General features: G+C 51.9%; 1 protein-coding gene across 7 annotated transcripts in view; it reads left to right on the forward strand.

The window, feature by feature from the left end:
- The window catches only part of CAD (carbamoyl-phosphate synthetase 2, aspartate transcarbamylase, and dihydroorotase), a 414,808-nt gene that overhangs the window by 376,046 nt on the left and 11,857 nt on the right, over nucleotides 1-26,905 (forward strand). For all 7 annotated transcript variants that reach the window (XM_078650082.1, XM_078650077.1, XM_078650079.1 and 4 more), the window contains one exon: nucleotides 12,861-12,955. In XM_078650082.1, coding sequence (XP_078506208.1) covers nucleotides 12,861-12,955 — 95 coding nt within the window. The remainder of the gene's footprint in view (nucleotides 1-12,860; nucleotides 12,956-26,905) is intronic.

The following is a 26,905-nucleotide window of genomic DNA, read 5'->3' on the forward strand; positions in this document are numbered from 1 at the left end:
GACATAGCCTCAGCTTCCACAAAATGGATGCTGCCACCGAGACACAAGTCTGCCCTCCTGCTGCTGGGAGTCCTCCCAGCGCTGGAGGCAAGGACAAAGGGTTTCCTGCCAGGGGCGGTGCCAGCACCGTCCCAGACAGGATTTTGTGTATTCTAGGTAGGCAGGGCTTTAGAGGAAGGTGACTGCAAGTGGCACCCCGGTGCTCACTGTGCATATGCCGGCTAGAACCAGTTCCAGGGGCACACCAGCCCCTGAGCTGGGGAAAGCCCGGCATGGGAGAGGGGTGTAACCACCCCCCCCTTCCTAGTCCCACCCATAGGGCAGGACTTAGTCGCGCGCCAGCCCCCCTTTTGCAGGCTAAAGGTAGGAGCAGGCCCCCTTCCAAATTAGATCAATCTTTGAATCCTGAACCGACTTTCTACGAGAGGAACTCAAGACTCTTCCTAAGATTTCTCCCTTGTGACTAAGGAGTAGTCACCCTGCAGCAGCAGGCACCAACCAAGCATCGCGGTCTGCTGTAAGTCTCTCCTCCGGATCAAGACTGCCCAGCTCGACGAGAACCGGCTTCCCTGGCACCTCTGACCTCAACCTACATCTTCAGCCCAGCTGAGACCCGTGGGTGCGACGAGACCTCGAGGGACCGGCCATCATCAAGACTGCCCGACGCTTGTCCAGCACGACCACCGAGTGACCCTCGACTGAGTGCTTTGGGGTAAGAGAAGCCCCGACCCTGAGCAGCTCCAGCACCGAAGTTCAGCCCCCCTGCATCCACGAGATCTGCGTGGGGCCCTTCTGCTCTTTGCTGCTCACCGCGTTGTCCAGGTCACTTGCCCGTTGGCTAGTGACCCTTTTACGACGCTTCACGACGACCAACACCGCTGGTCTGGTTGCTCCAGACTAGCCCTTGCTCCCCTCCAACAGAGGAGCACCCTGGACCCTCCTGGTCCACTCCAGACGCCATTTTAAGTCCACCGCGTGGGCTTGCATTTGCCAAGACTTGTTGCCCCAATCCCGGGTCCAGCGACGTCAACAGCAGACACCTTCGTGGGACAGCTCGCACCTCCATCCTGGTCGCCGACAACGCCTCCTGGTCCGAGAGACTGCAGAGTCCAGCAGCGCCCACTCACCTGGTCGAGGTGACTTCGTCCGGTGCCATCATGGTGCCCCCCTAAATCACTGGCTAGTGATTCAGAACTTGGTCCCCGCTGCTTACAGGTCTTCAACTTCCCTGATCCAGGCTTGGATCACCACAAACTTCTTCACTGGCCGCCTACCAGCAACTTCTTTCTTCAGGCCCCTGGTTCGTCAACGAGGGTTTCCGACGCCACTTGAACCCTATGCAGCCGCAGCCCCTGGGCTAGGTAAACCGAGTACTCCGGTGCTCCAGCGTAGTCCAACACTCTAAGTGTCCGGATCCACTTTCGTTTTTGACCTACCTAGTCGGGTTCGCCCGAGAACAGTAACTTTGTCTTTACTAGCCTCCATAGACTTTTTCCCGCCTTACGCGTGAGAGTTCCCACTCTGCACACGACGTCCCTAGGCCTCCTGCTTGCAATCTAAAGGTTCAGTAGTACAGTCCTAGCGATTCTAAAGCCTATGAGAATAGTACTTTTGCAGCGTGAATCTTTCTGGATTCACTATGCTGTGCATTATTCCGCGGTCTTGTGGTTGGGTCCGGATTCGTAGTCTTTTCTTTGTTTTTTTTTTTTTTTTTTTTCTTTGCCCAGGTGGGCGTCGGCGTCACACCCCCTTTGGGTGTATTTCCGGTGACGTCGGCATGCTTCCTGCGGAAGCTCCCACTCTTGGGCGCCATCTTCAGATTCTTTTTTTCCGCGGTCGGGTCTGGATCGTTCCCGTTTGGGCTCCAGACATTTTTGGAGAAAGAAGAAAGAAAATACAGAAAAGACGAGGAGAAGTCATCTGAAGACTCCAGGGGACTTCACCGACGAAAGACAAGCAAAGATAAGGCGTTTTCCATCCAGATCTTCGACGACCGTCGACGAACACGCGACCAGAGAGGCCCTGGACGCTCGAGGATGGACAACACGCCGTTCAAGTTCTGCCGGAACTGCCACCACAAGTACGCGCAGAAAGACCAGCACCCGGTATGCAACCTTTGCCTACCGGTGGACCACGAAAGCGGAGACTGCAACGCCTGTTCCGCCTTCACCCCGAAGACCCTTCGTGTGAGAGAGAGGCAGAGGGTAGCACACGCCACCCTGCAGGGGAAGGCCCCGACCCCGTCGCTCTACGAGCTGGGGATGTCCTCCGAGGAAGAAGACAACGCTGCCGCCGAAGACGACTGCTACACGGTCGTAGAGACCGATTACACGAAGACTTCTGACAAGGTAGGAGACTCTTCGGCCCCCAAGAACCCGAGAGACTCTGAGTCTCGAAAAATCGAGGGCAAGACCCCGAAAGCGCCGACGCCAAAAAAGGCGGCGTCCGCGACTACTCCCAGGCCCAGCGGATCCTCAGAGAAGGAGTCCCCGGCGCCGAGAGCTGCTGATCAGCAGAAGACGTCGAAAATCGTCCCCGAAAAGGATCGATCGACGAGGGAGAAAGACCCGAAACTGTCGACGACGACCAGAGACCCGATATCCGGTTCGACGTCGAAAACTTCGACTCCGAGAGGCACGGCGACGAGCCATCCGTCGAAGAGACCGGCGGAACCATCCGACGCGGAACACGCGGCCGAGATGGAAAAGAAAAGAAGGCGCCTCGAGGCAGAAATGGAGAACTTCATGCAGCGGAAAAAAGATTTCGACGCAAGGATGAAGGCCTTCACGATCCCTCTCAAGACCAAGCCACCAGTGCTGGAGGCGGTCGAGGAGGAAGAAGAGGAGGTCGCAGAAGTCACCGAGCAAGACCGGGACGTCGAGGTGTTCGACGACCAGGAGGAGTACGAGAATCCCCACGAGAGCTACAGCTATGGGGAGGAAGATGAGGGCAGGACAGACACAGAGTCGGCGCCCTATGACCTTCAGGATGTGGATTACATCGATGTCGAGACCGACAGCCCGGAGGAGGTGGTCGACACCTACCCCTCGAGGCCCTCGCCGCCGGACGACATCGGGGCCTACAACGCGGTGATACAATCTGCCGCAGCAGCTTTCAAGCTCAAGCTCGACGAAGAGAAGCAGAAAGCAGACTTTCTTCTGGAAACATTGCTCCCAACACAAACGAGGAGCCAGTTCCTCCCGATGCTCGAGAGCGTCTTGGCTCAGGGGAAGGAAGCTTTCAGGGAGCCCGCAACATGCAAGGCAGTGACTCCCAGAACTGAGAAGAAGTACAAGCATGCCGCAAAGGACCCGGCCTACATTCAGGGCACGGTCTCCGCAGACTCCATTATCACGGCCACAGCAAGGAGGAGGGCTAACGTACCCACTACCTCGGGCCCGCCACCGGATAAGGAGAGCAAAAGGATGGATCTGGTGGGCAGAAGGATCGAACGGAATGCCGCGACCCACTGGCGCATGGCTAATTCCAACGCCCTGGTGAACAGACACATGTACCAAATCATGGAGGGACTGGGACAGTTGAAGGACTTGCCCCAGGATGCCAAGCAGAAAGCCGAAAAGCTAATTGAAGAGGGGAAGAATGCTGCAAATTCTTGCCTAAAGACGGCTCTGGATGGGGCAGACACGGCCAGCAGGCTCATGATGATGGGCGTCACGGAAAGGAGACACGCCTGGCTCAGGATATCCGGTTTCAAACCGGAGGTGCAACACAGCATCCTGAACACCCCGTTCAACGGCAGTACGCTTTTCGGACAAACAGTTGATGAGCAACTCAGCCAACTTAAGAAGGATAACGAAACAGCAAGATCCATGGGAGCATTGCAGTTCAGAGGGAACAAGAGGGGCACCCCGTCACGGAGGCCCGGCGGAAGAGGCGGAAACCAGCCAGGTACTTCACACCAGGCTTTCCAGCAAACGCAACAGGCAGACTCGCAGGGTCAGCAGGGCCATCAGAAACAGCCCTGGCAGTACCAACAAAGAGGCCAGTCCTTTCGAGGGAGAAATGGACGAGGACAAAATAGAAGAGGGGGCCAGCAGCCCACCTCCAAGTGACTTCGAAAAAATCCGTGTGCCCACCCACAAAAAAGATCCCAGGGGGCAGCACGTACAGATGGGTCAAGACAAACTAGACACCCACGACCACAGGACACCAGTGGGAGGGAGATTAAGATTCCACCTCCAGGAGTGGAGAGGAATCACATCAGACAAATGGATCCTCAACATTATCCAATTCGGATACTGCATAGAGTTGGAGGCGAGGCCAACAAGCAGAAAACCAAGAAGAAAGCCGCTAGCAAGCAAGCAGCTGCAGTGCCTTCAGGAAGAAGCAAAAGAACTCCTGCGGAAGCAGGCCATAGAAAGGGTACCCTTCAAGGAAAGAAACACAGGAGTATACTCAACATACTTCCTGGTACCAAAAGTAGACGAGACAATGAGGCCCATTCTCGATTTACGGTGCGTGAACCGATTCATAAGAACGCAAAAATTCAAAATGACCTCCCTGCAAGAGGTGCTCCCACAGTTGCAGACCGGGGACTTCATGGTCACTATAGACCTCAAAGACGCATACCTGCACATCCCAATGAACAGGAAGCACAAGCACATGCTCAGGTTCACCGTCGGAGAAAGCCACTACCAGTTCACGACACTGGCCTTCGGTCTAAAATCGGCACCAAGAGTTTTCACAAAGTGCCTCGCAGCAGTCGCGGCGCACCTAAGAAGGCAGGGGATACATGTATACCCTTACCTGGACGACTGGCTGGTGAAAGCAAACTCATACCAGAAATGCAAGCTGCACGCACATACAGTGACCAGCACGCTCATAAACCTGGGGTTCTCCATCCATTGGAAGAAATCATCAATGGAGCCGGAACAAGTGAAGATCTTCCTGGGAGCACAGATCAACACCTTACAGGGCAAGGTGTTCCCCAGCGAGAAGAGGGCGAGGGCGCTGGTGAAGGAAACTCGCCTCTACCGGAAGGGACAAGCTCGGACAGTGAGGACGGCGAGCAAGATCATGGGGATGATGGCATCATGCATCCACCTGGTACCGAATGTACGACTCCACATGAGACCCATTCAAGAATGGCTACAGGAGCAATGGTCACAAGCTACAGGCAGTTGGGAGGATCTAGTGGTTGTAACGCACGCAGTGCAGAAGGAGATGACATGGTGGACCATGGAGAACATAGCAAGGGGAAAGCCTCTAACGCCCCCAACGCCAACAGTGACCATCACCACAGACGCATCCCTGAAGGGATGGGGCGCTCACATGGAGGAGCTCAAGGTGAGGGGACTGTGGACACCGACGGATGCCACAAAGCACATCAATTACTTAGAATTGAAGACAATCTTCCTTGCACTGAAGGCCTTTCAAACAAGACTGTACAAGCACAAGGTATTGATACAAACAGACAACACCACTGCGATGTTCTACATCAACAAGCAGGGGGGCACACAGTCCGCACCGCTTTCAACGCTGGCGCAGGAGATATGGAGATGGGCCATCCCTCTCAAGATAGACCTGCTAGCCATACACCTACCAGGGAAGGACAACATACAAGCCGATTGGCTCAGCAGGCAGACATCGGCATCCCACGAGTGGGAGCTCAATGCTCAGGAGACAAGATACCTGTTCGACAGGTGGGGGACACCATCGGTGGACCTGTTTGCCACACGCCAGAATGCAAAATGCCAAAACTTCGCATCCAGGCAGCCCGAGGAGGGGACACTGGGGAATGCCCTATGGATAGATTGGTCAAGGACATTTGCCTACGCCTTTCCCCCGATACCACTGATGCACAGAGTACTGAGCAAATGCAGAGCGAGCAACATGACACTGATACTGGTCGCACCGCAGTGGGCGAGGCAGACCTGGTACTCGCAGATCATGGAGATGACACAGTGTGCACCCCACAGATTCAGCAGGAGGAAAGATCTACTGTCCATGCAGAACGGAGAGGTACTGCATCCAGAGCCAGAGAGCATGAGCCTAGTAGCGTGGCTCCTGAGGACATAGAGTTCGCACATTTGAGACTACCAGAAAGCACCCTGAGGGTACTTCGGGAGGCACGAAGGCCCAGCACTCGAAAGTGCTACGTTGCGAAATGGAAAAGATTCACAATATGGTGCAGACAGGAAAGACTCCACAATAAGATGAAGAGGGACTCCACAGTGCTAAGGTACCTGACGCACTTACTGGAGAAGAACCTTAGCTCATCCTCGTTAAGAGTTCACTTGGCAGCGATAGTAGCCTACACAAGGGGAGAAACGTGCAGGAGCTTCTTCACATCACAGGTGGTGAAGAGATTCCTAGAAGGAGCGAAAAGGATCGCACCACCCAAGCGGGTGCCGCCACCTGCATGGAACTTGAACACAGTCCTAACGGAACTCATGAAAGAGCCCTTTGAACCACTTCACAAGGCCTCCCTAAAGATGCTAACTATGAAAACAGCCTTCCTGGTTGCGATAACGTCCTTACGCAGAGTAAGCGAGCTTCAAGCGCTGACGCTACAAGAACCATACATACAAATACACAACGATAGAGTTGTGATGAGGACTGACCCACACTTCATGCCGAAGGTGGTATCCAATTTTCACATGAACCAGTCGATACAGATACCGAGTTTTTTCCAAAAACCCACAACCAGCGCAGAGAGAGCTCTGCACACCCTGGACGCCAGAAGGGCAGTCATGCACTACATTGAAAGGACAAAGGGGCACAGGAAAACGAAACAGTTTTTTGTGTCCTTCGCAAACAGCTTCATGGGCAAAGCAGTAACCAAAAGGACCATTGCACGATGGATCGCACAAACAATCCAACTCTGCCACAAACGGGCAGGACAGGAACTGGCTGAGGGGACGCGTGCCCACTCCACCAGGAAGAAGGGCGCTACAATCGCCTTCCTGGCTAACACACCCATAGAGGACATATGCCTGGCGGCAACATGGGCTTCGGTGCACACGTTCACGAAGCACTACTGTGTGGACATACAAATGAACAAGGAAGCTCAAGTGGGACAGAAGGTGCTACAGCACATATTCAACACCCAACGCTCATCTTCCACCCAGCCGCCACAGAGATGAGAAACCGCTACAAAATCTATGCACAGCATAGTGAATCCAGAAAGATTCACGCTGCAAAACGAATAGTTTTCTTACCTGTCGGTGTAGTTTTGCAGCTTGAAGATCTTTCTGGATTCACTAGCGAACCCACCCACCTCCGCCAGAAAGATGAGGCTGGAGAGAGAAGAGGTGGTTAACTAAAGAATAGACTTTGAAAGTACAAAGCGGTAAATACAAACTAAGATGAACATTGCCATTACTTCGGAAACGAAAGAAACACGGAAAAAAAGAACCCGAAGATGGCGCCCAAGAGTGGGAGCTTCCGCAGGAAGCATGCCGACGTCACCGGAAATACACCCAAAGGGGGTGTGACGCCGACGCCCACCTGGGCAAAGAAAAAAAAAAAAAAAAAACAAAGAAAAGACTACGAATCCGGACCCAACCACAAGACCGCGGAATAATGCACAGCATAGTGAATCCAGAAAGATCTTCAAGCTGCAAAACTACACCGACAGGTAAGAAAACTATTCGTTACCTGCTAGTAATTTCGCATTCCACTTTTTGTGTATATGGTTTTTCGGGCCCCTCGGGCATTTGTGTAAATTGTACGACTTGAAGTATTTTCTTAAGGGTTTTGTTGTGTGCTTAGCTCCCTGTCTCATAAAGAGCCAGGGTAGTCTTGTTATAAATAAATATACTTTATTTTTGATAACAACTTGTGTGGTGTCCTTTCACTTGGTGTTCAAGGGGTAAATGTGATGGTAAAACAGCTGGCTTAACACGCCCTCTAGCGTTTAGCCTAAAGACTGCACGTGTCCATGCAACTAGGATAGCTGGTCTATCAGGTTGACTTACAACCAAACATCAATAAGGGTTGTTTGGACTGATACATAGTGATCACTAGAATAGTGAGCACTGCATATCAGGCCAACTTCTCCCACCGACCCACCCATCCTCCCCGTTGTGCGAACCAATATCTAGGGTTAGGGTTGTCCCCTTTCAGGGCCCTAGTTTCAATGGCACCAGTGTTGGTTTTTAACATGGCTCTGCGTTTCTGGCGCGGAAAAGCTGTGTCTAAGAACTGACGTCAGCACGCGGAGGCGGCGTCTAAGTACTCCGACGTCATCACGGCGCCGACGACTGACGCGGAGCCGCAGACGACGCCTACCGACGCGCAAGGGTACGGCTACGCAAAAGTTTCCGGATCCAGTCTGACGCCTGGGGATATTCTAAGGTAAGGAATCTAATACTAACTAATGTCTCTCACAGATATATCGTTACACAAGTAGTAACTTGTGCTTCTGTTCCACAAGGACATTCCCGTACAGACTATTGTCACGGATGCTTCTCTCCACTCCTGGGGAGCGCATTCGGACCATCTACAGATCCAAGGAACGTGGTCCCAGGCGTAATCCACGTACCACATCAGTTTCCTGGAACTCAGAGCTGTTCATTTGGCACTGAAGGCCTTTCATCCGTCCTTCCAGACCAACTCCTTGCTTGTACAGACGGACAATACGATCACAATGTATTACCTCAACAAGCAGGGGGGCTCAAGATCGCGCGCACTGTCTCAGGAAGCGCAGGCAATCTGGCACTGGCTGCTAGCCAGAGGACTGATAACGGCTACCCATCTACCGGGTGTGCAGAATGCTCAGGCGGACGCACTCAGCGGGCTCGTCCAGGAAAACCACGAATGGGTTCTAAACGACAAGGTGCTAGGAGACATCTTCGAAAGGTGGGGCACTCAAGAAATAGATCTGTTCGCCACCTCCGAAAACAGAAAATGCAGAGACTTCGCCTCCAGGTTTTACCAACCGGGGACTCTGGGGAATGCGCTATGGATCAGCTAGTCGAACAGCTTTCTGTACGCTTTTCCGCCCATTCCCCTGATTCCGGCAGTACTCATCAAGCTGTCTCAATCCAGAGCACGAATGATCCTCATTGCTCTAGAGTGGCCTCGACAGTGGTAGTTCACAGACCTGCTCCACCGGTCTCTCCAACCCCACGTGCGGCTTCCATGTCAGCCGGACCTTCTAACAAATTTCGGGGGGCAGATGGTGCACCCCAACCTCTCATCGTTGAGTTTGGCAGCATGGCTCCTGAGAGAGTACAATATGGACACTTTTTTTTTATTTATTTTTTTTATAAATTTTATTAAAAGAAAAAACAACGTACAAGGCAAAAAAGGAAACAGTGTACATGGACATATGTTCACATAGGAGGACACCTAGGCACAATATTATACAATAAATCAATAATACATATTGTGGGGAGGGGGCCAGCTGGGAAACAAGATTAAGGATAACAAAGAGCACACAATACAAGGAATGCCGGATCAGGGGGACAGAGGGACTTCGGGATTGTCCACGAACGGAGGCGCACACAGATTTCCACAGTATGTGTTCCATTGGCTCCAGATACTATTCCATTTTCTAGGTTTGCCCCGCGCCACATACACAGTCTTCTCTCTGAACATACACCAGTCCATATTCTCCTTCCACACCGATACCGTGGGCGGGCGTTGGGAACCCCACAACTGCGCTACATCTCTTTTGGCTATCATACTCCCAAGGGTCGCCCACTGCGTCATTTTAAAAAGGGCTGCGTGCCCGAGCGGCGATAGCGGCAACCAGCGCACAACGTCAAGTCTCAATCTTTGAAGGGGGGTGGGGGGGGGCAGATTATGTTCGTAGCGAGCCACAGGGTCTAAAGATATAAAAATCCCCAGGTACTTAAAGCCAGTCGGAGAGACCCGAATGGGGCATCTGCGAGGCAAGGGAGGGGGACCGCCCGAGAGCACGTATACGCAAGATTTAGCCCAGTTGATAACGAGGCCCGAACGAAGTAAGCACATCGAACAAAACATTCAGAGATTTTCGAGGGGACGTAAGGTACAATAAAATATCATCCGCGTAAAGAGAGATGCGATCCTCAAAGTCTGGGGACAACTGGATCCCCTTAAGCGAGGGTTCCCAGCGCAACCAGGCAGCCAAGGGTGAGCGCGAAAAGCAGTGGTGACAATGGGCAGCCCTGTCGCGTGCCCCTCCCGAGAACACAATATGGACACTAAAACTTGCCTTACAACTGCATGGAAATACTTAAGGAGGCTAAAAGGCCATCCACAAGGACTTCCTATGCCTACAAGTGGAAAAGGTTCTGCATCTGGTGCGCATCCAAGAACGCTGATCCTGCCTCCTGCAAAGATGTCATCCTTCCATACCTCTTGCATTTGGCTCAATCTGGCCTTAATTTCCATTCAATTAAGGTTCACCTCGCAGCATTAACTGCGTATAGGAAATGCCCTTCACAAACATCCTTTTTCCACATTCCTGTAATAAAAGGTTTTTTGGAAGGATTGAAGAAGTTATTTACCCCTGTTAGGCGTCCTTCACCTTCATGGGAGCTGAATGTGGTGCTGTCCAGGTTGATGAAGGAGCCTTTTGAACCTATTCATAAGGCTTCAATGCAGCATTTATCTTGGAAAGCGGCCTTCCTTGTGGCTATAACATCGGCCCGCAGAGTGAGTGAGATCCAGGCCTTGTGTTGCCAAGAGCCTTATACTGTATTTCATGCATCTAAGGTGGTCATGAGGACTCTCCCTAAGTTCCTTCCAAAAGTGATTTCTGATTTTCATGTCAGACGGAGAGGTCTTTTCATTCCCTGGATGTAAGAAGGGTGTTGAAGTTCTACTTGGATAAGACCAAGGACAGTCGTAGGTCAGACCAATTGTTTGTCAATTACGGTTCGGTCAGGACTGGTCTTGCCACCTCAAAACAGTCCATCTCTAGGTGGATTGTGTCCTGTTTCCAATTATCTTGCCAACATGCTAACAAGTACTTAGGGGATAAGCCTAAGGCTCATTCCACCAGGGGCAAAGCGGCTACAACAGCTTTGCTACGTAATGTTCCCATTGCAGATATCTGTAGGGCTGCCACGTGGAAGTCGGTCCATACCTTTGCCAAACACTACTGCCTGGACTCTAATGCCAGGGCAGATGCTCAGGTTGGGCAGGCTTCGTTGAGGAATTTGTTTGCACAGTAGTGGTTTTGTCTGTTTCCTCCACCGCTGATTTGGTTAGACAGAGACCCCCTACCACAGAAGGAGTAGTTTCTTACCTATTACATTGCAAATGCCTGTTTTTTCTCAGTATGGATAGAGAAACATGGTCTTTTTTATTAATTTGTTCCGGTCACAGGAAGGAGTAGTTTCTTACCTGTAACTCCAGTTCTGTAGTAGGGGTATCTCTGTTATAGTCATAGGCGCCCGCCCTCCTCCCCGGTGGATGAAACGATAATTTACTGAATGCTACAGGCCTGGCTTTATACACCTTTAAAAAGAACTGAAAGTAAAAGGCCTTTGGCTGTGCATCCTGGGATACCGAGGGTCTCTGAAGAGTTCCTTAAAGGCACAGCATCCTTTTTCCAGACACATAATGGCAGCCTATGGGCTTGTCTGTCCAACCCTTCCTCTCTAGCATGACAAAGGATTTTTGTGAAGGGAAGTTTCTCTAGGTGTGAAACTTTACAAAATTTGTAAAATTAAATATTATTTGGCTATCTTTCTCACTTCGAGATGAAGTTCTAGCAATGTAGCCTTGTAGTTTTAGGACTATAACAGAGATACCCCTACTACAGAACTGGAGTTACAGGTAAGAAACTACTCCTTCCTGTGACCGGAACAAATTAATAAAAAAGACCATGTTTCTCTATCCATACTGAGAAAAAACAGGCATTTGCAATGTAACAGGTTTCGCATTTGCAAGAGTTTGAGCTATTTACATTGTAAATGACAAGCGTAAACACGCACTTACTGCGTATAGTCTTTGCTTAGTAGAAGCAAGGCTGGCAGTAAAAGAGGTGCAGTTAATGCCGCCTTGCTTTTGGTAAGCAAGGACTATAAGTATAAATGGCGTGTTTACGCACCGCTTGCAAGTTTTTAGAACATATAAATTTAAAGCATTGCCCTTTACAATGCCAATAGCTCAAACTCTCTCGCAAATGCGAGACCTATTGCTTTGCAAATGCTTGTTCTCCTTTAAATACTTGGAATCTTGTAGTTTCCGAACTGAGTGAAATAAGGTCTGGCCGGTGTTGATGAAAATTCCTTCATACGCTGCTTCTGCAAATATCCCGGGTAGTAGTTCTTCCAAAATGAAGGCGTACATAAAGAGGGCTTCCTTGCACATTTGAATCCTTCAAGTGTTAATAGAAAACGCACACTGCTAGCATTCCACATGTCCTTTACTCATACACATATAAGCAGGGGTCTGGATGAGGCGCCTCTCCGCCCAGCATTTCAGATTTACTTCTGCAAATACTTGTCATGAACTGTAAGCTAAAAATGACATCATCTTGGATCTACAACCCACTTTGGGCACCACTCATTTAATATTTACAATAGGTGTAAACCACTACTTCTCCTACTAACACTAATTCGGGTCAACTATCTGAGTAAATATGAATGAGGTGTGATGGTGAAATGAGTTAACCTTTAGATTTACCCATAACTCTCTAGTAATGGGGACCAAAGTTTTCTATTGTACTGCATTCCTGCTAGGTTTGTATTATAAACAAGTTCTATAATATGCATATGTTCTGCGTTTTCCTTTTCTCATGCCTCCTTGCTGTTAATGCTGTGTTTTTTTGTTTTTTATTCTTCCTGTTGCTGAACATTCTTTTTTCTAAAGTAATGAAACCTTTAACATTCTTAAAATGCTGCTATCTATGCTATGTAGGCTTGGGAGCTGACGGTTACATTTTGCTTTTGTCACAGTGTTTTGGACAGTTTATTCTTACACCACACATCATGACCAGAGCGAAGAAAAAGATGGTGGTGATGCATCCCCTTCCTCGCGTGAACGAGATCAGGTAAGGTTGGGAGCGACCACAAGACTCCAATGGACAGATGATAGGTGGAGCTACCCGGGTCCACACAGAGGGAAAGAATCATTGCAAGGCGTTGCATGTTCATAAGGATAATATGTGGGCACCTAACTACAATCCACCCCACTCACGTCTGATAGTTTTGGGAGAGAGCAGGTTTGATTTACACAGCAAAGACTGAATGGAGGCTCAAATCCAGGAGCTGCTCTATAGAATCAGTGAGCCTGAGAAATATTGGCAGTCCAGCATCAATGCCCAATCGGCTACGGTTGGTGTAGGCAGTGTGTTCTGTGGGGTAAAACTGTCTTCCTTCTTTTAAAACCAACCTTTTGACTGCAGAACAGTAATATTGGTTCCACTGATTCAGGATTTTATTTGCCACCGATGGGCAGTATATGGTTACTTAAGGCTCCTCAAACCTTACGGCTGCCAAGAAAAACAAAACAGATTTTGATATTTTAATGTCCATTTGATCTTATATTACATCATAGAATGAGGAGGCTTGTGTAAAAACATTGAATTGAACAAGCCTTGTACATACAGGAGGGAGCCAGCCAGCTCTAGTGTGCATCAACAGTAATTGCTTGCCAAAAAGTGAGTTTTTTAGCAAACCATTCTCCTACTCCTGCATCATTGGGGGGGGGGGGCTTATTTATCAATGGAAAAGGGAGATTCTTCTCTTTGAATAGCACTATTTGTTTTATTTGCCATGATACTAAAGTACACCTAATTGTGGCCCTTTTTGCCCAGGCAGCAATAAACATAACATGGTGTTCTTGAAACCTACGGTGTCTGGGCCTCAGAATCTTACAGAACGTCTACTATCATCTGAAACACACATTAGTTTAGTGCTATCAAAACACATGCTTTCCACAGCATTGCAAGGTGCTCATGCCAAGAAAATAACTTACTCTTAAAATTAAAAAAAATAAATAAACTTTACCAGTAGGATCAATGTACTCTAATTTTTTCTAGTGTCCCAGTTTCTCTGAGATTCTTCAATCCATTTAGGGTGCACATTCAGGACTATTTGCCCTACTAAAATGTGCTTGTTTTTTCTCTGTCAACAAATTTTATTAACTGCATAGGGTGGATCAGTGCCCTAAACCAGCCAAAGCCCTGCCAACTAACTGCTGAGTTGGCTAGGGTACGGACTCCCTCCGAGCACCTCCTTAGGAATAGTACCCTGATAAAATGCACCACTTGTACATGTCCCAAAAGAAAAAACATAGCCGTCACTGAGGCAAACACAAATTCCCAGATTCACACAAACTAATCACCCTGACCCATGTGCAACTACAACTCCGTCACTTATTGATTAAAGACTGCTGGGCATGCACATGAACTGACTGAACATACAAACAGGAGACGTGCATAACGTTAGATAACATTGAATACTGATCAGAGCCTTACGGAAGATCCTTCCACTATTGCCAATCTCTGCCAGGACACAAGTGGTGAGGAGTGTAATTCTGAGCAGGTTGGACTATTGTAACTCCCTGTGCTTGGGAGCACCCAACTCACTGACACTGAAGCTGCAATTAATCCAGACAATAGCAGCAAAATTAGCTTTAAACAGGCAGGGTACGTCCTCCACATTCTTAGCTCCAAGGGATCTCCACTGGTTGTGGATCAGTCAGAGAATACAATGAATCAATCAATACACTTGTAAAGTGCGCTACTCACCCGTGAGGGTCTCAAGGCGCTGGGGTGGGGGGGGCGGGGCTACTGCTCGAAAAGCCAGGTCTTGAGGTGTTTCCTGAACGTGAGATGGTCCTGCGTCAGACGTAGGTGGGCGGGAAGGGAGTGCCATGTCTTGGCCGCCAGGTAGGAGAATGACCTTCCGGCGGTGGTTCTGCGGTTCCTTGGGACGGTGGCGAGGGCAAGGCTGGCAGAGCGGAGTTTACGTGTTGGAGTGTAGAACGTGAGGCGGTTGCTGAGGTATTCGGGGCCTATGTTGTGGAGCGCTTTGTGTGCGTGGGTGAGGAGCCTGAACGTGATTCTTTTGCTGACGGGGAGCCAGTGCAGGTCTCTCAGGTGGGCTGATTTGTGACTGTGGCGGGGGATGTCGAGAATGAGTCGTGCGGATGCGTTCTGTATGCGTTGGAGTCTTTTCTGAAAGTTTGATTGTGGTCCCTGAGTATAGGGCGTTCCCGTAGTCAAGTCGGCTGGTGACGAGGGCCTGGGTGACTGTCTTTCTAGTTCCGGTAGGGATCCAGCGGAAGATCTTACGGAGCATGCGCAGGGTGTTGAAGCATGAGGATGAGATGGCGTTGACTTGCTTGGTCATCGTGAGAGAGCAGTCCAGGATGAATCCCAGGTTGCGTGCGTGGTCAGTGGGTGTCGGTCCGGTGCCTAGTTCTGCGGGCCACCAGGAGTCGTCCCAGGCGGATGGGGATGGTCCGAGGATGAGGACCTCCATCTTGTCTGAGTTCAGTTTCAGATGGCTGAGTTTCATCCATTCTGCGACGTTCTTCATTCCTTCCTGGAGGTTGAGTTTGGCGGCGGCTGGGTCTTTGGTGAGGGAGAGTATCGGCTGGGTGTCGTCGGCGTATGAGATGATGTTTAGGTTGTGTTTGCGTGCGGTGGTGGCGAAGGGGCTCTTGTAGATATTGAAGAGGGTTGGGCTGAGTGATGAACCTTGGGGTACGTGCAGATGATCTCGGTGGCTGCGGGGCAGAAGGGAGGGAGGCAGACTCGTTGGGTTCTGTCGGAGAGGAAAGAGGTGATCCATTCTAGGGCTTTGTCTTGGATCCCGGCGTTGTGGAGGCGGGTTATTAGGGTGCGATGGCAAACTGTATCGAAGGCGGCTGAGACGTCTAGGAGAATGAGGGTGGTGGTTTCCCCGTTGTCGAGTAGGGTCCTGAGGTCGTCGGTGGCTGCAATGAGGGCAGTCTCGGTGCTGTGTTTGGCTCTGAATCCGGCCAGGGATGGGTCGAGGGACCCGTTGGCTTCGAGGAATGCGGTCAGCTGCTTATTGACGATCTTCTCGATCACTTTCGCTGGGAAGGGAAGAAGGAAGATGGGGCGGTAGTTTTTGAGGTCTTTGGGGTCCGCTTTGGGTTTCTTCAGTAGGGCGTTGATCTCTGCGTGCTTCCAGCTCCTTGGGAAGGTGGCGGACGCGAGGGAGTTGATTATGACGTTCCGTAGGTGGGGAGCGATGATGGTGTCGGCTTTGTTGAAGATGTGGTGAGGGCATGGGTTGGAGGGAGAGCCAGAATGGATGGTGTTCATAGTGTGTGCGGTGTCTTCGGTGCTGATGGGAGTCCAAGCGCTGAGGATGGTTGTAGGGGTGCGTTGGTTCGGGGGGGGGGGAGTCTGGGCGCCGAAGCTGTTGAGTATATCTGCGATCTTGCGGTGGAAGAACGTGGCGAGGGAGTTGCAGAGGTCTTGTGGCGGTGTGATGTCGTTGCTGTTGGCGTTGGGATTTGAGAGCTTTTTTACGATGTTGAAGAGTTCCTTGCTGTTGTGTGTGTTGTTCTCCAGTCGTTCTTTGAAAGATGTCTTTTTGGTGGTGCGGATCAGCTGGTGGTGTTTGCGGGTGGCGTTCTTGAGGGCTGTCATGTTTTCTGTCGTCTGTTCGCGGCACCAGGTTTTCTCGAGGGATCTGCAGGACTTCTTTGATGTCGTCGGTGAACCATGTTGTTTTCTTGTTGCCGGGCTTGCCTGGAGGGTTCTTCAATTCTACAATTCAAATCTCTGTTGTTTTTAGAGCAGCACATGGCCTGGGACCTAAACTGCTGCAGAAAAAATTCACTTGGTATGCTTCCTCGTTAAATCTCAGTTCATCAACAGCAAATCTGGTGAACACTACAAGATTTAAAAGAACAGGGAATGGAGGCAGAGCCTTCAGCTCTGCAGCCTCGCGGCTATGGAATGATCTCCCTCCCAATATCAGACAAACACCGAATTTGTTCTAATTCAGGAAGAAGCTGAAAACTTGGCTGTTCCAGGGGGAGGCTCCAGGCCTTGGAGACTAATCTTCTCCCTGTCACGCAGGGTCCTCCTGGAGAAAGATTGGCAAATCACACTCCGGACACTTGTCGAATAAAGCTGGCATATTCGACAGAAAGAGTGGGCAAAACTGGCTAAAAAACACAGGAAGAGGAAGACCCCAGATGTCGAGTGAAACACTTGAACCACTTTAAAAGTGCCAAAAATTTGAAGTAATACCCAAAAAGGGAGAGCTCAATGCTCCAGGGTCCTGCTAGCAGGAGCCGGAAAAAAGAACTAAAAGTAAAAGGACTTAGCCTGTGCATCCTGGGATACCGAGGGTCTCTGGAGAGTTCCTTAAAGACACGGTGTTAGAAACGGGATCTCTGGCTGGCCAAGGCTTGCGCCAACGTCAGTCAGAGACCACCACTTCCAAGTCAGGGCAAGGGAGTCACACACCAAGACAACCCCTGCTCACCCTCTAGGTAACGTGACGCGAGCAGCAAGGCTAATCTCGGAGGCGAACTGTAAAGCGTTCGTGCGCGCACCCCAGCGACAACACCCGAGGCCCACCACAAAGGAAACTCCACACACGGTTATATCAAAAATAGCCTTTGTATTATAATAATAAAAACACCTTAGATAACACACACACTTTACAATGTGCCAACAGGCACGGGCAAGATTTACAAGGGATTATGTACAGGACAGGGCCACCTGGACCACTGTCAGGGGTATGCACTTTTTAGAGATAATACTTGTAGGTATAACACTTAGCACATAAACATATAATGAATGTAGCACACAAAATAGTTACATGTAGCATACAACCAGTAACTACTGGTAAAGGGTAAATACCTCCTACGCCACCCTAAACACTGTAGGGAAATCACGCAGGGAACTAGGACCTTATCAGGACCTATGGAAGGAAAACCTATCACCTAAGCAAGTCACATTTAGCAAAGGGAAGGAAACCTAAAATAATCACCTAAGCAGGTCACATTTAGCAAAGGCAATAAACCATCAATATTCCTCTAAGCAGGTCCGTTTTAGCAAAGGGGATAAAACATAAAGAACATGGCACATGAGGTATTAAAACACATTCAGAGGTGCAGGTAGAACATTTGCGCAGAAATCAAATTAGCAGTAAATCATAAATTGCGCAGGGTGCACATGGCACAACACTAGAATTGTCCCCCAGGCCAACTGGCCTCGAAAGGGCTGGAATGCCCTGAGTCTCAATGTCAGGGAAGGCTGCGCAGGCAGCACAGCACACAAAGCCTAAACGTGGCAACTGTCCACTAAGTGCTGGACAGTTGTAAATACTGCTGGCCAACGTTGGAGCCTCGTGGGCTCAAGAACACAATGGGCGAAACACAGTGTGGGAGCCACGGAGCTCTGACAAACTGCCTGTGTCCCCCCAAGAGCACTGCTGGGCTCTAAAACAAATAAAAGGGCACCTCGAGCCTCTCTGGGCTTGTAAAGCTAAATTGCACACGGAGCCTCTCGGGGCTCTAAAGAACAAGGGGGCCCAAGAGCTTTTCAGGGCTCGAAATACACGACTTGCCCCCAGGAGCCTTGGGGCTCCGACTACAGAAATGCGGGCGTCGTTGGAGTCCTTCGTGGACTCGGAATACACTTGGGCACGTTGGAGCGGCCCGCTGCCAACCGGGGCCGCTCTGTCACCCCCGGGGATGCTTGGAGCCTCTCGGGGCTCATAAATCACCTAAGGCGCCCGGCGCCCTCGTGGACGCATGAACTCACATGCCCCAGGTTGTCGGAGTGGCCCGCTGCCAACCGGGGCCACTCTAAATTCCAGAGACCCTTTCCCTCACTCACCGGGTCTGCGGGGGCAGGGAAGCACCCTCTGCCGGTCTCCTTGCGGCGGCTCTGCGAGGGCCGCAGGCGGGGCTCCTCTCCACTCGGGAGCCTCGGCCGGTCAATGCAGGCTGCTTCCTGCTTCCTCCTCCTCCCCCGATGACGCGGCGGGAGGCTCGGCCGGCTGGGCCAATCCCAGCGCGGCCGGGCGGTGACGGCGGCTTCTTCCTCGCAGCCCGGGCTGCGGCGGTGATCACGGGCAATGCCGGGTGGGCTCCGGCTTCAGATAATAACCAAATATAACGGGCAAATGCGGCGTGGCAGCCGCCTGGCAAAGGACAACAGCGCCCTGAGCACTTTGGCAACAATAAACGAGGTGGGCACTCGTACATCAAATACGAGCGCAGCAGATGCCGGGTGGGCACTGGCTGGGCAACAAAAGCGCTTCCAGGCGCAACAAGTAAAATAAAGCGCTCTCTAGCGCTAGGGGCAATCCACAGCGCTCCCAAGCGCTTCAGGGCAGGGAAAAGCGCTCACAGCGCCAATGGGCAGAAATAAAGCGCTCCCAGGCAACAGCAAAGCTCCAGCAAGGTCTGGAGGCAGGCAGGGGGGGCAAGGCAGGGCCAGAGCCAGCACACTGGGTCTCCAGGCAGGGAGACAAGCCAAGTGGCGGTCCTCCTGGCCCCAGCAGCAGCAACAGCCCCCTCTGGCAAGGATCCAAAAGTAGAACAACTTCTGTGGGGACACAGCCCCATTTTTATACAGAGAAATCCTTTGTTTCAGGGTGCAGGGTGGGGGGAAACCAGTTGCAGCTGGCTTGGGAGTACCCTTGATGGCCCAACCACCCCTTTCATTCACTGGGGAGGCTTGGGTCGTTAGACAAACCACAGGGGGGCGGAGCCAGCATTGTGTGGGGAAAAACCCAGCCCATCCAGGACCCAGGTGCACTCCTCCCACACATCACTCATGCTGATCTCACACTCACCACCGGGCAGACCCATCCAGACTTCCTGGAGCCTGGCATGCCAGCCAGCTCCAGCCAATCACGCTCCAGCACCCTCACTGCACACATACATCAATGTCCAGAAGTAGCACTTCCCTTCTAGACACATACAAGCCGCACATACCATCGCGCAGCATTCATTCTCACGAGTTCACACATACCAAACTCGAGCCTGCACTCCCCACACATCAGGAACTAACATGGACACACACATTCTCCATGCATTCCTATGGGAGGGCAGGCCAGCCATACTACACGCACGCACTTTACTCTGGGACACAGGGAAAAAGTGCGCAGAGACCCAAAAATCACTAACACTGGGTCACAAACAAAAGCAAAAAGATTAGGGGTGAACCTGCCCTAAGGCCCAAGTCCAACACGACCCCCTTCCAGCCAAAACGCAGGGCAGACCAATCACCACCGTGATGGACTTCCCTGCTTGGGGCGATAAAACACGGACGCGGGCCCGCAACTGCAGGGACACCCTCCTGTTTTACGCCACGGTGAACCCCTAGGGTTCCTTCTAAAACTACTGTAGGGACTAACTGGGGTACCCCACTGATACTCCCCAGCTGCCCTCGGCCAGGACCAGGCCCTAGGCCACCCAGGTACCACTGGATCCTGCCTACTCACAAAGTGGGGGGTAGTAACCCCTGGCACATAATAGCCATGCTCCACCCTTCCTGTCTGCAAGACAGGGCTAGACTGCCACTGGTTCTCCAGCCTAGGGTTTACAACCTCAGGCGAACCAGGAGTCTCAGGGAAGGCTCTCCTCCCCCTACCTCTTCTTCTAGGGTTCCTCCTCCTCCTGCGAGGGGTTCCCTCTAAACAACATTCTTCCAACCTAGGGTTTAACCCCTCAGGTTGCACCGGGGTCAGAGGTGGGCTCTCCCACCCTCTGCACCCCCTTCCAGAGTCCTGCTCCCTCCCAACCGGGGCGATACCTCTGGAAAAAGAACTGGTCAGGACACTGATTACAGTAGTCCCACCCTTCAGGTCAGGCGGATCCTGAACCTGGCCTTCCAACCTCTGGTCTAAAACCTTCGGTGGAACCACTGCCTGGCACTCCAGGACTTCTGGGGACTCGCATACTATCCCCCAATCACTCCTTTCGCTGGACTTCTGTACCCTCCCTACCGGAGCGGTACTGCCAGACTCTAGAACCATAGAAGCTCCGCTTACAGATGCTCCAGGTCCTCTACACACTAGGAGATCTCCCTCAAGTGAACTAACAGGCAAGCCTAGGTTCCCATCCTGGTGTTCCCTAAAGAAACCATCCAGGCTCTGTGACAGGGCTTCGGGCACCTGGGGACTCTCGGTCACACACTCACTCCCGCTCCACTGAGACAGGCAGTCAGCCCCTACACCCTCCTCACTAACCTGGGACCTAGCTGGGCTACTCTCACCCTCCTCCACCACGCTGGGCTGGAGGACACCTGACCCACTATTGTTGGAATCACTCACTGGTGACTCTACAGAACCTCTCGCACTGTCCCAGCGCTCTGCTTCCTCTGCGAGGGTGTCTGGATCAGTCAACCCATATTCCAACAGGTGTTGGCGCAACCCTGGCAAACAACTATTGAGCACCTGCTCTCTTAGAACCAGATCAAATAGCTTGGTAAACTCAGTTCCCATGTGAACCTCTAGCCAATCACACAGTGCATCTTGACATTCATCCACAAACTCTTCCCAAGACTGGTGAGACAGTTTCCTAAGGTTCCTGAATTTCAACCTGTTCTCCTCCTCTGGGGAAACAGGCACCACACTCGGGAAACTGGGAGTGGGACTGTCTACACTAACACTTAAATAGCTGCCACCACTGGATTCAACCCTCCCTGGGGAATCCAGAAAATGAAAATTGCACTCAGGGGATAACCTACTCTCTAGGGTTACCTTCTCCCTGAACAAGGCCCTGTCAGCCTCTAGCTTGGCGTGCTCCAACCTGAGCTGTTCCATCGCTAGCTGATGCTCCCGCTCTTCCCTCCTATCCAACCACTCTTCTGGGGACAGGGAAAGGGATGGGGCGCTGATACTGACACTGGACCCAGCAAGGGACTCCCTATCTATGGGGTCCTCACTATCTGCTGGTGCCCAATCACTGTCATCCTCATTCACTTCACATTTTTCAGGGCTCCCCACAGACTCACCACCCTCATGGCGTGCAGCCCGGGCCCTCTCCTCACTGCGCTCAAGATCCCTTCGTACCTTACACCATTGGACCAGGTAGTTCCTACGTTCGTACTTAGTATCTGACCCATCCACCCCTATGTCTCTCTCTTTACAGAACCCTTCCAACTCCTGCGTATTGTACCAAACTAGATCACTGAGATCAAAGACAAGCTCCATCTTGGCAGGACGTTCTCAAGAAGAGTTTGACACAGGGAACCTGGGGGTCTGAGCTTACACAGGAGTACACAATTACAAAATTCAGCAAGATTCCTATCTCAGAGAACTTGCACTCCACTGTCCAGTGTAACACAACACTCATTCACACACAACCCTCCCCTCGGACCGGTAAGGCAGTTTCTACCACCCCTGATTTTCTCAACCTGACCACAAGTGACACAGGTACCAAACTCTGGGAGCAGGGCGGGGAACAGGGTACTGGACAAAATACAAAATGACACCTTTCAGGAGAAGCGAAACTGAACTTCCCTAAAAAACAATAATCCCCAAAATGTGGTTATCTAAAATTGCAGAGTTTTGTAGTGTGGCCTGTCGCCACTGTGGTACAGCGCAAACGCAAGTCCAATCCGCACCGCTAGCCACCAATGTTAGAAACGGGATCTCTGGCTGGCCAAGGCTTGCGCCAAAGTCAGTCAGAGACCACCACTTCCAAGTCAGGGCAAGGGAGTCACACACCAAGACAACCCCTGCTCACCCTCTAGGTAACGTGACGCGAGCAGCAAGGCTAATTTTGGAGGCGATGTGTTGTCGCTGGGGTGCGCGCGCAAACGCTTTACACATCGCCTCCGAGATTAGCCTTGCTGCTCGCGTCACGTTACCTAGAGGGTGAGCAGGGGTTGTCTTGGTGTGTGACTCCCTTGCCCTGACTTGGAAGTGGTGGTCTCTGACTGACGTTGGCGCAAGCCTTGGCCAGCCAGAGATCCCGTTTCTAACACACGGTATCCCTTTTCCAGACACATAATGGCAGCCTATGGGGGCTTGTCTGTCCAACCCTTCCTCTCTATCATTTCAAGGATTTTGATGAAGGGGATTTTTCCCTGTGAGGAAAACTTGGTAAATAGTGTAAAACCGGACATGGTGGGCTATCCTTTTCACTGTTTAGATGAAGTGGTGGCCTTTGTAGCCTTGAATATGTTAGGCTGCATTATTTGTCTTAATTTTCTCTTAAGTGTCTATGCAGGACTGCAAAGAAGACCGCTTAAGAGATTATTTTTGATTACTCTGGGGTCCACGCACATGGGCGGGATTATTCACTAGATTATGACTATAACTGAGATACCCCTACTACAGAACTGGAGTTACAGGTAAGAAACTACTCCTTTCGTTGGACCAAAGCCTCACCCACTCCATGGGTGGCATGGTCCATCATATGGCCCCTCCTCACAAAACACCCCTAGGAGTAGCAATCGGAAAGAGACACGGTAGTGATAGATTCCTTACCTTAGAATATCCCCAGGCGTCAGACTGGATCCGGAAAGCTTTCATCAGCAGTACCCCTGCGCGTCGATAGGCTTATTCGCCGAGATGAAATCACTGGAGCTACTTAGACGCGCAGACTCACGATGATATCAGTTCTTTCTTTTTCTGTCCCAGCAAGCGCAGATCCGGAGAGAGCGGTACCCTGTCACTTGTTGACTAAGTCATTTTTTGCTATGATTTGTAAGTACACTGTACCTCTGGTGCATAGGGATGCCCAGTTTCAAACTTTGCGAGATCTGTCTGCACACGATGTCGCTGACGGACCCGCACGTGAGTGTCTCTTCTGCCTGGGGCATGACAACAATACGGAGTCATGTTCCCACTGCCAGGCCATGGCCCCGAAAACTTTGCGGGAGCGGTCCCGAAAGTCGTTCCCGGTCCCGTGGGAGGTCGAGGGCCCGGGTGCAGAGCAAGCACCATCATTCAAAGTCTTCGCACTCTGAGTCAGGTAAGGCACAAAAAGTCGAAGAATCATCGCCGCTCTTCGTCCTCCCCTTGCCGGACGCGGGACACGGCTGAGGGGGTAGGTGGTACCACCCCTGCGGCTCCAACTCAACCTGAATAGTGACTGTTGGCTTACCCAACATTCACGGGTCCATCGGCGACTCCGGCCGAATTGCAAGAGTTTGTGTCTGCATTGGCATGTATCTTCTGCCCGTGCGGCCCCATCGGATCGTCTTCGGGCCCCACTGTTCAGCGTTCCTCGAGGGACACAGTCGATGCCCAGAGGCCTCCGTGGCTCCCCGTCCTTGCCGGTGGACCCTGTACAGCCCCCACCGACTTCGCCGGCGGCGGTGCCGACAGCCAGCATCCGACGCCGGCATAGACTTCTTTTCCGAAGTTGGCACGTGCCGGAGGGATGTCTCCTGGCGCCGATCCGGATGCCGATGGGGGACTTTTACCCTTTTATTCACCCACGTCCTCGTCCACTTGTGGAGGAAGGGGGGAGGACTGGGAAGGGTTTGAAGACCCTCTCGCAGCACAGTGCGAGTCTGTCCCCGACTGGGATGAGGAGGCGGGTGGCCCGCATTACACTCCGGCGCCTGGTTCACCATCCCCTTCAGCTACTATGGAGAAGAGTGGTTCCTTTTCCACGGTGCTACGTAGGGCGGCTGAGGCTCTTGGCCTCGAACTCCCTACAGTGGCTGTCAGGACCAACCTACTGACTGAAGTGCTTCGGCCAGCTTCTTCTTCTACAGAACCACTGTTGCCGTTTAATGATGCGCTTACTGATGTTCTTCTGGGCACTTGGTCCCGGTCCAACACAGGGGCCCCTGTGGACAAGGGTGTGGGCCGCCACCGTCGCCCGCCCCCGGGCGACCCTGCCTTTCTCACCTAGCACCCTACACCTGAGTTTGGTGGTTCAGGCCTCGACATCCCCGAGTGCGTTTCCTTCTGCTCCACCAGACAAGAAATCCAAGAAATTGGAGCAGTTTGGCAAGAAGATTTATTCTTCTGCATGTTCTGTACTCTGGTGTGAACACTGCCTGTCTCTTGGGCCGCTATTCCCATTCTGTATGGGATGCGGTTGAGCAGGTGCTACCTCAGTGTCCGGAGTTTGCCTGGACAGTTCTCTCCTGAGCTCTTATGGAGGGGAGCGATGCGGCCAAGTTCACTATACGTTGTGGTCTTGATGCCGCTGATTCGCTGGGTAGGGCGTTTTCCATACCGGTGGTTCTACTTCGTCAAGCCTGGTTGAGGATGACTAACTTTTCTGCAGATATCCAGAATACTTTGATGGACATGCCTTTCGATGGCACTCACCTCTTTGGTGATAAGGCGGATTCCACATTGGAGTCTTTCAGGCAATCTCGGGCCACGGCCAAGTCCTTAGGCCTTTTGGCCACACGTACTCCTTCCGCTTCCAACTTTCGTTCCTTTTGAAGCTCCGGAAGGGGCGTGGAACCACGTTCATTTCAGAACAAGCCTGTGCAGCAACAGTCCCAGCGTGGACGTGGAGGCTCGCAGAGGCGGGCCACGGGGCCAGCATGCGAGTCAGTCCACCAACACCCCCGCTGCCAGTGCCTCCACACCTTCCTAGTCCGGTGTTTCAGGCCCACCAGACGCCAGTGGGTGGCAGGATTCGTCATCACCTCCCCCACTGGCGCGACATTACATCAGACAGGTGGGTGGGTTCTGGAAATTGTTCGAAGGGGCTACCCCTCCCCTTCGAGTCGACCCCTCCAGCCATGCCACCACAGTTCCACCGCATGTCGGGAGATCATTTGGCACTTCTCCAGCAGGAAGTTATGGCCCTCTTCGCCAAGGGGGCCATCGAGTGCGTTCCGACGCCAGAAGTAGGTTGTGGTTGTTATTCCCACTACTTGGTTCCGAAGAAGTACCAGGGTCTACGTCCCATCTTGGACCTTCGGAACGTAAATCGCTTCCCCCAGAAGAAGAAGTTCAAAATGCTCACTCTGGCTCAGGTCTTGTCTACTCTCGACCCACAAGACTGGATGGTGGCGCTGGACCTGCAGGACACTTATTGTCATATTTCCGTCCTGCCGGCCCATCGGCGTTACCTGTGATTTACAGTGGTCCAGGAGCATTTTCAGTTCACCGCGCTCCCCTTTGGCCTTACCACCCTCGGGTGTTCACAAAGGGATGGCGGTGGACGCAGCTCATCTGTGCAGATCATCAGGGATTTCAGTCTTCCCCTATCTCGACGACTGGTTGTTCAAGGCAGGCTCGCCTCAGACAGTCGTCTCCCACCTCCAGACTACGGCCGACCTCCTGCATTTGCTGGGGTTTACCATCAACGTGCAGAAGTCGCACCCTATTCCCTCCCAGAAGCTCCTCTTCATCGGAGCGGTTCTAGACACGGCACAGTTTCGGGTTTATCCGCCCGAACAGCGAGCCCAGGACATTCGGGATATGATTCCGATCTTTCAGCACTTGTCCTAGGTTACGGTAAGGAATACCTTGAAGCTGCTGGGACTCATGGCCTCCTGCTGACCAACCATGCCAGGTGGCATATGCAGGCTCTGCAGTTGGACATGAAGTTCCAGTGGGCGCAGCATCAGGGACACCTGTCCGATTATGTCCAGATCTCTGAGGGCACTGCACAACAATTGCAGTGGTGGCTCACAAATCGCCATTGGGTCAGCGGCAGGTCCCTTTCCCGTCCCCAACAAGAGCACACGGTGGTGACGGATGCGTCCCTCCAGGGATGGGGTGACCACATGGCAGAGGCGGAGATCAGAGGCGTCTGGTCTCCGGCGGAGTCCCGGCTCCATACCAACTTTCTGGAGCTTCGGGCGATCCTTCTTGCACTGAAGGCATTCCTCCCCTCTATCAGGGGGAAGGTAGTTCAGGTGTTCACGGACACCACCACGCCATGTGGTATTGCAACAAACAGGACGGGGTGAGGTCGTGGACCCTATGTCAGGAGGCTCTGCGTCTCTGGACATGGCTGGAACGTAACAGCATTTCCTTGACGGTTCAACACCTGGCATGTTCTTTGAACACAAGGGCAGACGAACTCTGCCACCTGTGTCTGATGGATCACGAATGGC

The sequence above is a fragment of the Lissotriton helveticus genome, chromosome 6 (genome assembly GCF_964261635.1).
Source record: "Lissotriton helveticus chromosome 6, aLisHel1.1, whole genome shotgun sequence".
In the NCBI taxonomy this organism is placed as follows: Eukaryota; Metazoa; Chordata; class Amphibia; order Caudata; family Salamandridae; genus Lissotriton; species Lissotriton helveticus.